The sequence below is a fragment of the Lynx rufus genome, unplaced genomic scaffold (genome assembly GCF_022079265.1).
Source record: "Lynx rufus isolate CCGP_SWC_20201006 ecotype Redwood Valley unplaced genomic scaffold, mLynRuf1.p SCAF_1, whole genome shotgun sequence".
In the NCBI taxonomy this organism is placed as follows: domain Eukaryota; kingdom Metazoa; phylum Chordata; class Mammalia; order Carnivora; family Felidae; genus Lynx; species Lynx rufus.
In genome coordinates, this window is record NW_025814823.1 from 24,008,781 (window position 1) to 24,025,815 (window position 17,035).

Genomic DNA, 17,035 nt, shown 5'->3' on the forward strand with positions numbered 1-17,035 from the left:
TACCAGAAAATGTGTTCCTATAAAACAAGTCCTTAAACCACATATTAAAAACAAAGGGACACAAGAAACAGAAGACACAGGAGCCTGGGTGGCTCAGTTTGTTGAACACCCAACTTTGGCTCAGGTTATGATCTTGAGGTTCATGAGTTCAAGCCCTACATCAGTGTACAGACTGTTTGGGATTGTCTCTCTCCCTCTTTCTCTGCCTCTCCCCTGCTCGCTGTCACTCTCTCTTTCTCAAAATAAATAATAAACTTAAATAATAATTTTAAAAAACAAACAGAAGATTCCCAAGGTAACACATCTGTGACACAGGTATAGAAAGCAAACAGCCCGAAGGAAACAGATCAGAAATCATCAAGAGAGACTTCTATAAATAGATAAACCTGTGTGTACAGAGAATATATTTACACAACTGTTACAAAGTATGTGATTAATATCACAAATATAGAAAGATAAGCAAACATGCATAATTACTAATGCCAGGAAAGACCAAAAGTTGTACGTGAAGGAAATATGATCATAGCTTACTAACTTAGCTCTAAATAACACGTCAATAGTTAATGTAAGATTTAACAGAAGTTACATTCTAGTTATATTGAGTCAACAGAGTAGGGAAAGGCAAGTATGCCTGTCAAGGTAAAAAGGGAAAAATTTGGTAGTTCCTGATCTTCCAAGTGTCAATCAACAGAAAATATTAAAAACTGATGTAAGAAGAAAAGTAGTGGGACACCTGAGTGGCTCAGTTAAGTGTTAACTCATAGCGTGTGACTCCTGATTTTGGCTCAGGTTGTGATCTCACAAACCCTGAGATGATGTCCCATTTGGAGCTCTGCACTGATAGGGGGACACTGCTTGGGATCCTTTGTCTACCTCTTTTTCTCTGCCCCTCCCCGGCCGGCTCATTCTCCCTCAAAATAATAAACAAACTTGAAACAAGAAAAAAGAAAAAAAAAGTAGTAATACACACATATTATATATAGACATGGAAGTAAACTGCAAAACCTTAGGTAAAAATATTCTAAGAGGGTATGTCTGTAGAAAAGGAAATAAGTTTACTTTGCATCCTACCAATCTTGCATAGTTATTTGACTCTTTCATTGTATAAACAGGATGAAACACAACATTTTTAACATCATGCAAGCTTCAAAAAGCAAAATAAAGTGCATTTAAAAAAAGCAGCCTTTGGGGGAAATAAAGGTAACACTATAGTCCAGTTTTGGTTAGGTCTTAAACATTTGAGTTTTTGAGGAGAGTGAACACATATACCACAAATTGAAGCTAATGTCCTTAAACATTATATCTTTGCTAAATTCCATTATCCCATGTGAATTGCAACAATGAAAATTCGCCAGGCAATATAATCAAAGGAACCTAAAAATTTTGATAATTATTTTCTAAGCTAACAATAAAATTCGAGAAGGAATCCTGTCATTACTGCTTTATAAAGGCTTGTTTCCTTAGTATGATTGTTTCAAAGATCGAATACATATTAAAGCTAAAAGCTAGTCTCATACGCAATCTTACTAAAGATAAAACCAAGGAAAAATTTTATTGCATCTGATATAGATTATGGTATTATCTCACTCTTAGGTATTTTGGTTTCCTTTCCACTATTGGCCACATACTAAGATCTCAATAGATCCTAATATTAACAATGATACACTTGAAGGCAATTCTGCTAAAAACCATATGTCAGTCTTTGTTCCAAATCATGTTTGTTCCAAATACTTTGTTAGGCGGTCCAGAAAAAGGGGATGTGTACCCTAAAAAGCCTAGACTCATGCTTGGACTATTTCTCTGGTTAGTCGTAAGTTCATAAGCAACTGGTTTCATTCTTCTCATTAAATTTCAGTATGCCCTACTTGCTGTCAATCATCCAAGTTACCCTGGAACAGAACTAGAGTAGCTCACTCCCTGGGAAGAAACAGACATCACATTTCCCAAGCGCGGCAGTGGGATAGGCTTCTCTGAGTTTGACTGAAAGACATTCTTTTAGCTCATACACTCACAGGCAAGTGCTTTGAAGGAAACTCTCTCTGAAGCTGTACTAAAATGGAAATAGAGGGAGTCTAAGAAGCCATACACAAGGAGGTTCTGTGATTCACTACTGTTTTATGTCAACGGGAATAAGACATGATGGGTCCTCAGCCACAATGATAGAGAATGATGAAGAACAGGAAAAGGCCCATTCATGGTGGGACAGGGCCTCAGGAACCACCATGGTGAAAAGTGAAGAAGCAACAAGAAAAACAGCAAACAGGGGCACCTGGGCAGCTCGGTCACTTAAGCGTCTGACTTTGGCTCAGGGCATGATCTCCAGGTTTGTGAGTTCAAACCCCGCATCGGGCTCTGTGCTGACAGCTCAAAGCCTGAAGCCTGCTTTGGATTCTGTCTCTCTGTCAAAACTAAATAAAATTACAGAAAAAGAAAACATGAGATTGAAATCAAAGACCTAAGTTGAAATATCAGGTCTAATCCTTTCTAGCTGTCTTGTCTAAATTACTTGTCCAGCAAGTAATTTATCCTTTTAAGTTCAGTTCTTGTTAGTGAAGTTACAAAGTTAATACCTGTTTTTAATTTAATATAATTCATATAAAGCTCGAAAGCAGTAGGCTCTGTGTATTGTTGTAGTAGTATTAAGGCACAGCTATCTCAGGTCAGGTTAATTTCAGTTATGATGCACAAAGTGCTCTCTCTTGATTTGAAGCACACCAAGTCTCAACGGCAGAATTTAAAATTCTGGTGTCATGTAGGAGGGCTGGTCACTAGATCAATTAATGTTGACGTAGCAGCCCGGACAGGACACCAAGGTCCGGGAAGAAGTTAGACACAATACTACTTCTCAACTCCCCTGGTTTCTATAAAGACAGATGATAGGCATAATAATAGCACCCCTAGAGAGATCGACATCCTCATGCCTGACACCTAGCAAATATTATATGTGACCTAACAGTTATGATTAAGGATCATGAAATGGGGCAAGTATCCTGGAAGGTCTCCATTGGTGGGCCAACGTCATCACAAGTGTTTTTTAAAGGCAGGAGGGTCAGAGTCAGAGACACGACAAGGGAGGCAGAAATTGAAGTGATGCCATTACTGGAAGGGAGGCACTAGCCCAGCAATGTGGGCAGCCATTACAAGCTGGAAAATTCTCTGCGAGAGCCTCAAGAATGCACCCTGCAGACTTTTTGATGTTAGCCCAGGAGACCCACTTTCAGACTTTCAACCCCCAAAATTCTAAGGTACTTGTGTTGTCTGAGGTCACTAAGCTTATCATAATTTGTCACAGCAGCAATAGGAATACAGACTTTCCCATAACACCCCTGGCCTGTCCCCACTCTTTACTCTTCTCCCTAGAGTTTCACTGAGAAGCCATATAGTTAACTCAGCCTCTTTTTACTCCCTTCCTCCTGGGGCAGCCCTTGCAGGAAGCATATACCTCCCTGGGTTCTCCAGGCCATTGCTTCTACAGGCACCAACCCCCGCGCAGGGTGGGTGGAAGGTGTGCGGTCTTTCAGCGCTGCCTATGTTTGGATGAGTATCCAGTTCTGGAGGTTGGTATAGGGAACCCACCAAAGAAGCAAATGTAAGCCATATCCTCTGATCCAGCTATAATCACTAATAAAGCTAATGGATTCACCCCCACCTGTCTGCTTTACTTCTCACATGATTCAGAACTCAGGTGGACAAAGGCAAAGAACCCTGTTTTAAGCATTGAGATTCTCAAAAGTTAGGCATGATGCTAACATAGAGATTCAATTCTTAGGAGAGGAAATGGGGAAAGATAGCCCTTTTATTCAGACAATATAGAAGGCTGAGATTGATATATTTAAGAGTCAACATGGAAGACAGACTGCTATCCTCAAGGTATCCTTTTACAAGTAAGGATTCTAAATCCTTAATCTACCTGCACCTAAAACCACCTGCACCTCAGACTGCAGGTGGAGGTGATCAGTGGGTCTGGCTTTCGAACATTAGAGAAAGCAAGACTACAGCTGGCATTCTGGACACACAGCTCAGAAAAAACCTAAAGAGCTAGCCTAAAATGTATCCACGGTCTTTTTTTCAAATAGGCAAATATCATACCACAAGAATGTGAGTTGGCATTTTCAGTTTTGCAAAGAAGGAAAGGCAATCACCCTCAAATTTCTCAACCAATTTCACAAGATGGTGCTCTGATGATTCCATCATGAGAATTCTCTTTGAGGCTACAAAGAGAACTTGGAGACAAACACACATATGAAGCAGTTCTTTGGGGTCTAATTATTGCTGATTTTGTTAGAGCAAATATATGAAATTCCATTCTACTCCCAAATAACATGGAGATACTCATCATCCTCATGATAGGCATAAAGCAAACAAACATTTTGTATCTATTTTTATTAATTTTTTCAGTCAGAATAACATATTGATAAGACCATTAAGAGACATTGATTGAAATTATCAATCATTTCACCAAATTAGGAAAGCACTTCCCAGCTGTGGATTGATCCCTGAAGAGCCTGCTCTAATGATCTCCATCATTATCGCAGCTGGAACAGCCCATGGGGAGCCTCAGCCCCCAGGGTAAGAATTTACAGCCCAAATGAAATTTCATTACTCAATAAAGTAGAAAGCAACTAAGTCTAAGATCATCACTCCTTCCTTCTCTTCTTTGTTCATTCAGTTTTTAGAACCCTCCCTAACTTACTGCATTCCAGAGAACAACTCAACGAAATCAGTTCCTCTCTGAAGAGTAATTTGGAGTGTGTAGTTAACTGGGTGAAATGCAGACCATACAGAAAACTAAGTCGATAGAGAAGGTGGACGTATAGCTAAGAGCAAGAGCTCTGCCTTGGAAAGTGGCAACACAGAAGAAATGGGAGGAATAAACTCCTTCTCTGTTTCTCTGTAAAAAACAGAAAAAGATTTTGTAAATAATTAGTTTTGAAGAAGTATTTCAGTAGGCTCCATGGCATCTGAAAAGAGCACTGTTATGTTCACAGACTGACTTGAGTTACTCAAGATTAAGTCACATTATAAAGAGGGGTTTCGTTATAAGCAAATTCCCATTTTTAGACAGTAGCAAAGAAGCTTAGTACATGTTAAGTCATCAGCTTTGAAATTAATTGGAATAATGTAGTCTTTAAGGAAATGATGTATGGTCAAGGAGCTTTTTTATCTGTTCATTTAAGTCCACAGGAAATGAGACCCTGGGAGGGATCCTTTCCAACCAGGGTCATGTTGGTGGACATTAGATAGAATAATGTTCATGATATCAAGTTCTATCACAGGAAAGTATGAGAAATTTAAATATATATTATCTACAAAATGTACAGTCCCCTTTTTAATTTCATCTACCTTAGTACTTTGGGTTAGTCAACATACATTTATTGAGCACCTACTATATGCCAGGCTGAGAGGCTCAGAAATACATTAAAATACAAAGACCTTGCCTTTAAGACACTTGATATATGTAAGACAAACATGTAGAGCAGAGGGAAGAGTATCTGTGCTAGCTACTCTTGGCCTTGAGGCATGCTAGTCACTATTCCAAGTCATCCTGGTTTGTCAACTGCTAGTTACTGGTCTGCAAGGAATTCAACACAAAATGAGACTATACCTTTAGAAAATTTTATGTAAGGTTGAAATTACTGCCATATCTAAGCATATGATCACTTTTCTAGTAATTCATTTATTTTGTATGTTACATAACTTCAGACCATAACATATTTGTAATTAAAATACATATATATGTGAATATGAATATGTATGTACATGTGTATATGTGTATATATACATACATATACATATAACCAGTCCTTAAGCACAGAGCTTTTGAGAAACACTACTTAACATTTTAGAGAGTTCATATCAGAACTAAGTTAATCTGTGCAAATAGCATCACTTCAGAATCCTTTCCCACCCCACCCTCACAATTCACTCCAAAAGATTAGGTAAATGTTCTTATAACAACTCATTGCAAAGTCCAGAAATATGCCTAAAAACTTTCTTTCAGCTTATAGCCTGGGAGCACGCTGGCTATCTAGGATCCTTAGACAAACTTTATTTGTCTTGCTCAGTATCTTTAAATTTTTTATCCCCCAATTGAAAATGTACAAAATTTCAAAAACAAATCTAGATAATTGTCTTTTCTTAGAAAATAAGAAAATGTGGGAACACAGGCCTATAGCCCACAGGATTGTGATCCAAAGAAATGGAACCCAGGGGCACTTCGGTGGCTCAGTCAGTTTAGCATCTAGGTTTGGTACAGGTCATGATTTCATGGTTCATGAATTTGAGCCCTGCATCTGTGCTGACATCTCAGAGCCTGGAGCCTGCTTTGAATTCTGTGTCTCCCTCTCTCTCTGCCCCTTCCCCGCTTGTACTCTGTTTCTCTCTCTCTCTCAAAAATAAACATTAAAAAAGAAAGAAAAAAATGGTACCCAAATCTCTCCTTTGAGTTGCATACTTGTCCTCTGTAGATATTTGAATTTAGCACATTTACTTTTCTTCATTTCCTTGGTCTCTTTGGGGATGTCAGTACACCCCAGCTCATCCCCTATAGCTATCTTGCCTATAACTTTTTGCGGCCCAAATAGGAAACTAGGGACCCCTGTGGTAAATAAAATATGGACAGGTTGTAATTTTCAAAAGCAGAATACTAGTTTTGGTTCAAGAAATTCTGAGGTGATGGGGAAAATCAGAGGTTTTCCAAATACCACTCATTAGAGATAATCCCTAAAAAGTTGGATAGTAAAAACCATACACTCCTGGAGTGTAACAGGGAAGAAATTTTGTCTATCAAACTGAACTCCCAGAAGAAAAACTTGAGAAACTATCCTTTTCCTCATAGCGTCTCCTAATTTCATGAAGATTTATTCACTAAACAAATGTTTATGTAGTACTTGCTATGTAGCAATCCTATACACCATGGATTCAGTTGTGGACAAAATTAAGTCCCCACTGTTATGGAACTTACATTCCAATCAAGAGACAGAGACAATAAACACCCCCAAAAAAGTATGAATAAGTAATATAATTTCAGACAGTAATTATGGTGAAGAAAATAAAACAGGACAACAGAATATGACATGACTGGGTATTTGTTTTAGGGAGAAGTGGTCCTCTATAGTGGTTGGCAAATGACTCAAAAAAGATGACGTTTTATTATAAGACAAAAATTAGGAGAAGACACCCACATGGACATTTTCTGGGACATAAAAAGTCACAGAAAAGAAGGAAATGGGGAACTGGCAAGGACATATTTAAGGTGGTCAGCCAGACTGATGAAATGAAGAAAAACAGAGATGGTCGACTCAAGCACCTACAGGTAGTCTGGTACACAACCTCAAGAAGAGAACTGACAAAGAGATTTCCAGGCTAAGGAAAGAGCACACAGGTCCTGAAATAGGAGCGAGTTTGAAATGTCATGGAACTTATAAAGGTTTCCACATGTTTCTTATTCTTCTTTGGAGGACTTTTTCTAAATTTCCCCATGATTCTCAGCAAACCACTACTGATAGGACAAATTGTCATCTACTGACTTTAGCTTAGTCCTTATTATTTCCACCATGTTTTCACCTTTGCTTCTTCTCCATGCCACTCCCCAGTACCTGATAACATCCCTGTCAGCACCATCATCACTAGGACCAAAGTCTAAGAAAAAAGTTTGAATTTACTGCCAAGTGATATACCAAGTAATGACAGTGAGTCAGGTATGTGACATCCAGGCACAAAATGGGAGTGGTATTTGAAGATTTGTCCTAATTCTATTGTGCGCATTTTAATAACCCATGTCTTAAAGGCCCCTGATGAATTTCAATGGTACAGGAAAACTTTTGAAAATTATGTGATGGTAGTTTTTTTTCTTGGGACGGTAGAGGCCGTGTAGTGTCGCCGTTACTCTGAGGAGAGAACAGTCGGTAGAGGGGTGCAAAAATGCAGAGCAATAAAACCTTTAACTTGGAGAAGCAAAACCATACTCCAAAGAAGCATCATCAGCATCACCACCAGCAGCACCACCAACAGCAACAGCCACCACTGCCACCAATACCTGCAAATGGGCAACAAGCCAGCAGCCAAAATGAAGGCTTGACTATTGACCTGAAGAATTTTAGGAAACCAGGAGAGAAGACCTTCACCCAACGTAGCCGGCTCTTTGTGGGCAATCTTCCTCCTGACATCACTGAGGAGGAGATGAGGAAACTATTTGAGAAATACGGGAAGGCAGGCGAAGTCTTCATTCATAAGGATAAAGGCTTTTGCTTTATCCGCTTGGAAACGCGAACCCTAGCGGAGATTGCCAAAGTAGAGCTGGACAACATGCCACTTCGTGGAAAGCAGCTGCGTGTGCGCTTTGCCTGCCATAGTGCATCGCTCACAGTCCGAAACCTTCCTCAGTATGTTTCTAACGAACTGCTGGAGGAAGCTTTTTCTGTGTTTGGCCAAGTGGAAGGGGCTGTAGTCATCGTGGATGATAGAGGAAGGCCCTCAGGAAAAGGCATTGTTGAATTCTCAGGGAAGCCAGCTGCTCGGAAAGCTCTGGACAGGTGCAGTGAAGGCTCCTTCCTGTTAACCACATTTCCTCGGCCTGTGACTGTGGAGCCCATGGACCAGTTGGATGATGAAGAGGGACTTCCAGAGAAGCTGGTTATAAAGAACCAGCAATTTCATAAGGAGCGAGAACAGCCACCCAGATTTGCACAGCCTGGCTCCTTTGAGTATGAGTATGCCATGCGCTGGAAGGCACTCACTGAGATGGAGAAGCAGCAGCAGGACCAAGTGGACCGCAACATCAAGGAAGCTCGTGAGAAGCTGGAGACGGAGATGGAGGCTGCTCGCCATGAGCACCAAGTCATGTTAATGAGACAGGATTTGATGAGGCACCAAGAAGAACTCCGGAGGATGGAACAGCTGCACAACCAAGAAGTGCAAAAACGAAAGCAACTGGAGCTCAGGCAGGAGGAAGAGCGCAGGCGCCGTGAAGAGGAGATGCGGCAGCAACAGGAAGAAATGATGCAGCGACAGCAGGAAGGATTCAAGGGAACATTCCCTGATGCGAGAGAACAGGAGATACGGATGGGCCAGATGGCCATGGGAGGTGCTATGGGCATAAACAACAGAGGCGCCATGCCCCCTGCTCCAGTGCCGGCTGGTACCCCAGCTCCTCCAGGACCTGCCACTATGATGCCAGATGGAACCTTGGGATTGACCCCACCAACAACTGAACGCTTTGGCCAGGCTGCTACCATGGAAGGAATTGGGGCCATTGGTGGAACCCCTCCTGCGTTCGACCGTGCAGCTCCTGGAGCTGAATTTGCTCCAAACAAACGTCGCTGATACTAATAAAAATTTCACTGTCTAGTTTCCCAAAAACCCTCAAAAGAAAGACCCTTTTTGGACTAGCCAGAATTCTGCCCTGGAAAAAGTGTTAGGGATTCTTCCCAATAGTGAGGTCTTCCTTGCCTGTACTACTCTAAGGGAGTATGCTGGAGGCTGAGGGCAAGGGAGGGGCAATAAAATTTAACAAATCAAAAAAAAAAAAAAAAGAAAGAAAATTATGTGATGGTAAATAAAACTTACTCAACAATTGGACATTTGAAATCTTTACCACATGGACCAGAATAGATTTAGGACCTGGAGAGGTACTTTAAAAGCCAAGTATCATCAACAGTTCCAAGAACCACCACACTGTATACAATATCTAAAAAAAGGAAGCTATCTAGTACAAAATAAAAATCACTGTGATTATGTTTATCATATTGTAACATGTAATCAAATCAATAAAATTAGCACCCCCCCCCACTCCCAAGTAAATGATATGGGATAAAAGGTTTCAGAAGTGAAACTAAAAGGAAAATGAATCATTCCAAGAATATGAAATTATATAATTCATTTTTAGAAGATTAAAAATAAAAAGATACTTAATAACTTCCTTCAGTGAAAGGAATTATTTATGTTGGTACAAGGAGTATAATTGAAAAGGAGGTATAAGAACAAGAAAACTCAATACTAGTGTGAAAATCTGCAGATGGTGGGAGATACAGATTATCTCATTGTTCTTGTTCAATATTTATTAAGCATCCTGTTTTCCAAATGCTGTCACTTATGAAATTCCAAGTATATATACCTTAGTGAAGGAAGAGGTAGGGTTTATAGACTCAAAAAACACAACTAAAACGGTAGAACTTTTGAAGTTTGTCTTTGAATGAACTTCCCACCTCTGTTTTAACTCTCCTTTCCAATACTATTCAACCACCAGTTTTGGGGATGCGACTGGGGATGAGGCAGTGGGTTATAAGCAAAGGTATAATTCAAACTCTGGCCTTCTTTCCAGGATGTCAACTCAAATTACCTACATTCCATACAAACCCATCAAAATTCTTAGTCCTATCTAGAAAGTAACAATTGGACTCAAGTTTCACATCACATTGGAAATGACTAATGATGAATTTGAAAAAAATACATATTATGTATTATATTATTTACACGTAATTTCATAGAAACAAGACAGGTAGCACATAGACTGCAATACAGTGTTAATACAAATAGATGGGATACACATATACCTTTCTGTTAAAAAAGCAAAACAACAACAACAAAACACAACCTCTCTGGGTGGCTTCCCAGGCTCACCAGGGCCAAAGGCATCAACTTGTCCGGCGGCCCACCGGGTGGGGGCCCCAGCGGATGTTTGATTCAATGATACAAGCTCGCACTGCCCATATTCCTGGGAACTTACATAACATTCTATCTGTGCCTACAGTTTTCCCAGAATGAGTAAGGATGAAGTATGTATGAATCAGGCCAGAAGCTGTGGGTCATTAACATCTTCACCTCGCAGGCTTCAACTAATGATTCGAGGAAATTGGTTGTATAAAAACCCTAGCTCCCTCCTCCTCAAGTTAGTGAATTCTGTGAAGTGTATTTTGTGTGTTTCCCGGGGTTTCCTTGATGGATTAACTTCTAGTCTCCTACCATCGTTGTCGGCATCATGATGTACTCCCTATTGACTGATTTATCTCCTCTGTGTCAATTCTTCACTCCCTTACCAGTGTTCCCTACATCTATCTCCCAAACAAACTCTTTGCACACAGATTTTTGCCTCAGTATCTGTTTTTGAATGAGCCAAATTAAGATACTCTTTATGAACTTATTTGCATATAAGATGAGCTTGTTTATCCAAATAGATTTTCTCTATACCGGTAGCTAAGGGGCAATTGTGACTGAGAGGGCTGTCCTATGCACTCTGCCTACATCAGCACCTCTTTTTCTCCTACTCAGTTTTCAAGCCATCCCATGTTCCTTCCTTGCCCACAAGCATGCTCTGCTTTTTCCCAACCCCACTTATCTCTTCCACATGTGGGATCATGTCTCACTTATTGCTTCAACCACACACCTAACACTCATCTCCAACATAATAGGACCTCAGGTGACTTAACATGTGGAAAGGATGTCCATGTAAATTCCCTTGTGTTATGATACGTCTCATCGCTCCTTCTTCAAGGCCAAGGTTTCCTTAAGGGGCAAGATGATAAGGATTAGATTAAGTCTTCAAAATATCCTCACTCCTTTGGGCATCTGAGATCTGGACTCTGACTTGGCCTCAGTTACGCCTGAACTCTTATCCAAAATTACTTGTGGCTCATCAGTGATTTGTGAAGTATGGATATTATCCTTTCACTTGATCTTAAAAACAGCATCTAATTTTTAAATCTTTATTTCTCAAAAGACTAATCATCTGCCATCATTCAAGTCTAAACTCTTCTGTCCACCTGTCTTTCAGGAAAATCCCTACTGAACACCCAACTACAGACTTCAACTGATTCCCTGAACAGCTTGGTTTCACAGGCTGCAGTTGGATATAATTTTCCTGATGCTGAGATTAACTTCCTTCTATTTCTGAGCAATGAGGTCATCATCACCCCCAGCATTGTCAACAAAGATGATGATTTCCATAGACGAAAAAGTTCATAGTGAGTGTATTCCCATGCGTGTCTTTTTAAAAGTATCTTTTAGCTTTATTGTGCTATCCTTGATTCTATTTTGGTTTAAAGGCATCTATAGTATCCTAAACCATAATGAACATCCCTATGGCAGAAATAAAATCCATGTTATAGCTTTCTTTTGAGAGGTGAACATCTTAGCTTTTAAGATACTTTCTCCCATAAAGCAAAGTCTACAGCAGAGATGGACTCCTTTGTGATCTTTCTGGTCACCTTCCCAAACTTCTAACAATTTACGAGTATCTTCCACATCAATTTCTTGCCAAGATTTTCCTAGTTTCAAATATTGAACAATGCAAAATCGTCCCTGTGTTTAGACTAGCAGTACTAATCCTACAATGCTGCATCTTCGACTTGCAATCCACTGGTCTCCGGAGAGGTCAACGCTCATACTGCAAGTTACCTACTTTTTCGCAACATAAAGTGGCATGCAATTTCCCAGTAGTAAAATCTTGAAGGCTTGCTTTCTAGTCACGTGGATCTAAAAGACAGCTGTGTTTTCCATGAATTCTTTGCTGCATATTACACACATGCCACAGAAACTGGTATCCTTTTCCCATGCTGCTGTTGCTCCAGAAATTTTTCAATCTGTTTCTGAAGCTGCTCTGATGAAACATCATGCAACAAAACGTAGTTGTCTTTTTCTTTCCAAAGAACATGTTGGGTTGATTCTCATTGCTCTACAGGACTCAGTGATAAACCTCTTTGCTTGGGTGGGGGTGGGGAAGGGGAGGTTCTCTCTCAACTCTGTCTCCATTCTAAGCACAATTCCCAGCTCCTAGTTTGATGGCTTTCCGATTCAGTTTTCTTGTCTTGCCCCACAACATCCCTAAATTGATACACTTTTCCCCTTCAAGTTTCAATTGTCTTGCAATTTCTCTGAAGTGAGCTTGCTGTACAGCTCCTTCACTGACACAAGATACGAAAGAGCATTCAGGAAGAAAAATTAAGGGCTTAGCAAGCATTCCAGTTTGGCTTTCTAAATGAACACTTTTTATATCCTTTGAAAAAAATATCGGGGAACCTACAGAATACAGTTTTGTCAACTCTAAGTTACAGGTGTGGAGTTCGTATGAGGGACGGTACAAGAGTGGTCGAGAGCCACTCCTCCTTGCTGTAGGTCCTGGCCCCACCATTTACCACCTATTCAATAGTTGCTATTTGTGACCCTGCAGAAGTTTCTTATCCCGCTTCCATTTCCTCATCTGTACAATGAGCAAAAATAGTACTTAATAGGCTAGTGGTAAGGATTAAAAGGAAAAAAATACATATTGATAATTGCTTACCTTGTCATAAATGTTACTATTTTTATTGGTCAGTCTAGTGCCAAGTCTATTATAAAGGAGAATGTTCACTTTCAGGAGATGCCTGCATGTCATTTTTGGTCATTGGGCTCTGAAGGTAGCCTCTATCTTTTCACCACCTCTATGAATTACTCCCCCAAATCTCACAGTCTTTCTTCATATGCTGACCAGATGTTTCATTTGCTGAATCCTTTCTCTGTCTCATGTCACTGTTGGCATGCTTTTTGGGTACATGGAACGGCACTGAACAACTGTGTTGAGGCACCGATGGGCTCAATAGGTAACACCTGTCTCCCTCACAGAGGTTCAGGACCAACTGAAATTATAAGGAAAAGATTAGGCATGAGGAAGTAGAAGCAGGCAAAGACTGATATCCCACTGGTGCTGCATCTACCCTGGAAGAAACATCAGGAGTGAGAAGAAGCACTCCTCTCCAAACAGGCTGGAAGCTATTACAGGGTAAGACTGGCCAGTAGTCCTATCAAAGGAGAAACCAAACTGCAAGCTCATAGTCCTATCATCAGAGCCTTGCCTTCCTCCTGTTTCCTGCCCTGAATTTGATAGAGGAAAAAAAAAAAAATAAAAAATAAATTATCCGACAAGCCCACATTTGAGTTTTAAATAACTCAGTTTTTCCTCAATTTGATCGGTCTATTATAATCCCTGACATTCTAAGAAGCCCCACAAAACTGTAAAATAGAGCCAGTGCTACAAGAAAGTGTTTTTGGTGCCACAGATGTACAACAAGTTATGATAGTACAGATAGGCATTACCCACATCCATCCTTCCCTTTCCGTCCCAGACTCACCAAAATGAGATGACACATGACACTGATCACAGCGTGATATAGCATTGTTTCTGACATACCCTTAAGCACAGTGACCCTAGAATTTGTTAAGAAAAAAAAATGTGGTAGGCGGGGAAAGTTGTCAATTATGATTTCATGGTTGTGCTTCATTTCTTCAGAAAAGGGCACAATATTTTAAAGGTCAAATCTCCTATTTGCCCTTTTGTCTTGCTTGATTCCTGTAGTAACTCCTCGGCCTTGTCTGGGATCCTGGCGGAGGATTTCGGAGGTTCTCCCTTAACACAACACGCCCAAGCAAGCTCATCAACCTTGTAACCAAGCTGTTCTTTTTTTTTTTTTTCTCTTGCAGCCACTCTATTTTCTCCATTTTGTGGGTGTTGTGCTAGATTTCAGAAATAAGCCCAAGTAGAAGTAAGAACTAAATTATTCCCTTTAACTTAAAAAGGTAGCATCTTCCAACACAAACACAGACCTTCCTTGATGCCCAAAGGTTCACTTGTTGGAAACCCGGTAGATCCAAGGTCTAAAGACCAAGGAAGGACAGGGAGATACTCTTCTGACGGCAAGGGGAGCCCTCAAATAGTATCAATGAGAGAAGAGATACATTTTAGAAAGGATCTCAAACTCTGAGGTAGAAGCATTGAAACAAAGTTTTGTTTTATTTTTCTCGCCCCCCCCCATAACTCAGTATGTTAAGAAATACTATGGGAATATAAACAACATGTGATCTGTATACGCCCTACCATTACTCTGACCCAAATTGGAGCATTTCTTCAAAAAATTGCCAACGAAATACAAAATGCTACTACCACGACAGTGTAGTCCGCAGTTTTTCTTTAACTAGTGTCTCTCTCTGGAGTGCTGGCTTTCTTTCTCATTAAGAGATAATAGCCCCTTTTCAGACACTCAAGTTAACTTTCATGACTGTTTCTACACGGTTTGAGGATTCTGAACAGCATGATTGTAACGAACTCATATTACACACATTGACAACTCAGAAGAACACCACAAATCATGTAAAAAGGAGTTTCATCTATACTAAACTGTTCAGTAAATTGTAGGGTATAAACCACCTATTTGCCTAGGACATACTTACCAATTCCTCATACTAAATATTACAGTTTTCCAGAAATCGTAAAGCTTTAAGTCCATCCCACTTTACTACAAAATGAAATATAATGTATTTTAAATGTGTACAATTTTTTTAATTTGTGATGCAGGTGGGGACAGGAATAAAGTATGTTTCAGAATAGACAGAAAAGGACTCTATTTGGTCAGCCTTGGGGCACCTTCATGGCTCAGTCATTTGAGCATCGACTTCCGCTCAGGTCATGATCTCACCGTTGATGAGTTCAAGCCCCACATTTGGCTCTGTGCAGACAGCTCAGAGCCTGGAGCCTGCTTTGGATTCTGTGTCTCCCCCTTTCTCTGCCCCTCCCCCACTCATGCTCTGTCTCAAAAATAAACATTAAAAAAATTATTAATCAGCTTCCCAAAGACATGATTGCCTCATCACTCTGCAAAGACACACTGCCCAGGGTTCTTTAGCACCACATGTGTTCATGTTGCCACATAAAACGTAGAAGGCTTAGTTAAATTTGAATTTCAAATAAGCAACAAAAAATTCTAAAAGTAAGCATGTTCCAAACATTGCGTGGGACACACTTATGTGAAAAAAAAATGTATTCATTGTTCATCTGAAATTTAAATTCAGTTAGGCATCCTCTATTTCTATTTGCTACACATTGACCTTTCACCACCTCGTTGGACTTTTAAACCCTCCTTACTTGATATGAGAGATGAAGCTGCTTCATGAACAAAATCAGGGCAGAAATAGCATAATTCATGCCAGCCAAGTTTGGTTTTTTCCTTTGTTCCTCAGTTCAGAAAATTATTTTGAGAGAGAAAATGTCAACCCACCATCATATTTCTTTATTAAAAAAAAAAATAAGAACGTACCTCAAAGCCATCCGCTTTTAAAGGCTAGTATCGACAAAATCTTCACTCTAGGCAAGACAATGTTCCAAGCTGCCCTAAACAAGTATCTATGAAATTAGGACTACTGTGATAACAATGGTTACCAGGCAGCTTAGGCAATGAAAAATTATGGCATGTTACCCAAAACAGGTAATAGTGAAGCCTGGAATTAAACCTAGGCGTGTTGATGCCACAGCTGGTGCTTGAAACAACTAATCCACATGCTTCATGACTCGAGCCCTGAATTAGGAATTTATTGTATTATTTGAGCATAACTGACACATAGTGTTCTATTAGTTTCAAGCATACAACCTGGTGATCTGACAAGTTTATACATTAGGCTATGTTCACTACAAGTATAAGCTACCATCTGTCCTGTTACATCACTATTAAAACATCATTGACTATATTCTTTATGCTGTGTCGCACTCATTCCATAGCTGGAAGCCTGTATCTCCCACTGTCCTTTACTCATTTTGCCCAACCCACCATCCCCTTCTCCTCTGGCAACCATTAGTTTATTCTATTTATAAGTCAATTCTGCTTTTTGTTCTTGTTTAGAAACGTTTGGAACTTTTGTTCTAGGTCCCTGTGTGCAGTCTCAAGTGGCACAGTCTCATCCTCTTTTATGGCTAACAGTCCATTGCATAAATACCAGGTTTCCCTAATCCATTCATCTGTTGATGGACACTTAGGTTGTTTCCATGTCTTGGCTGTTGTAAATAATGCTGCAATTAATATAGGGGTGCACATATCTTTTCAAATTAGCTTATTTTCCCTGAGTAAATACCCAGTACTGAAATTATTAGATCAGGTAGTATCTTTAATTTTTTAAAGATACTGGTTTCCACAGTGGCTGCACCAATTTATATTCCCATCAATAGTGCACAAGGGTTCCTTTTATGCTACATTCTTGCCAATATTTGTTTCTTCTCATCTTGACTGTAGCCATTCTA

At 39.9% G+C, this 17,035-nt stretch overlaps 1 protein-coding gene and 1 long non-coding RNA gene across 2 annotated transcripts in view; one reads left to right on the forward strand and one right to left on the reverse strand.

The window, feature by feature from the left end:
* Positions 1-17,035, reverse strand: part of LOC124512329 (uncharacterized) — an 802,440-nt gene that overhangs the window by 613,113 nt on the left and 172,292 nt on the right. The gene's annotated exons all lie outside the window — the stretch shown is intronic.
* Positions 7,880-9,324, forward strand: LOC124512319 (non-POU domain-containing octamer-binding protein-like). Its single transcript, XM_047079812.1, has one exon. It carries the CDS (start codon positions 7,924-7,926, stop codon positions 9,322-9,324), a length of 1,401 nt encoding a protein of 466 aa, XP_046935768.1. The 5' UTR covers positions 7,880-7,923.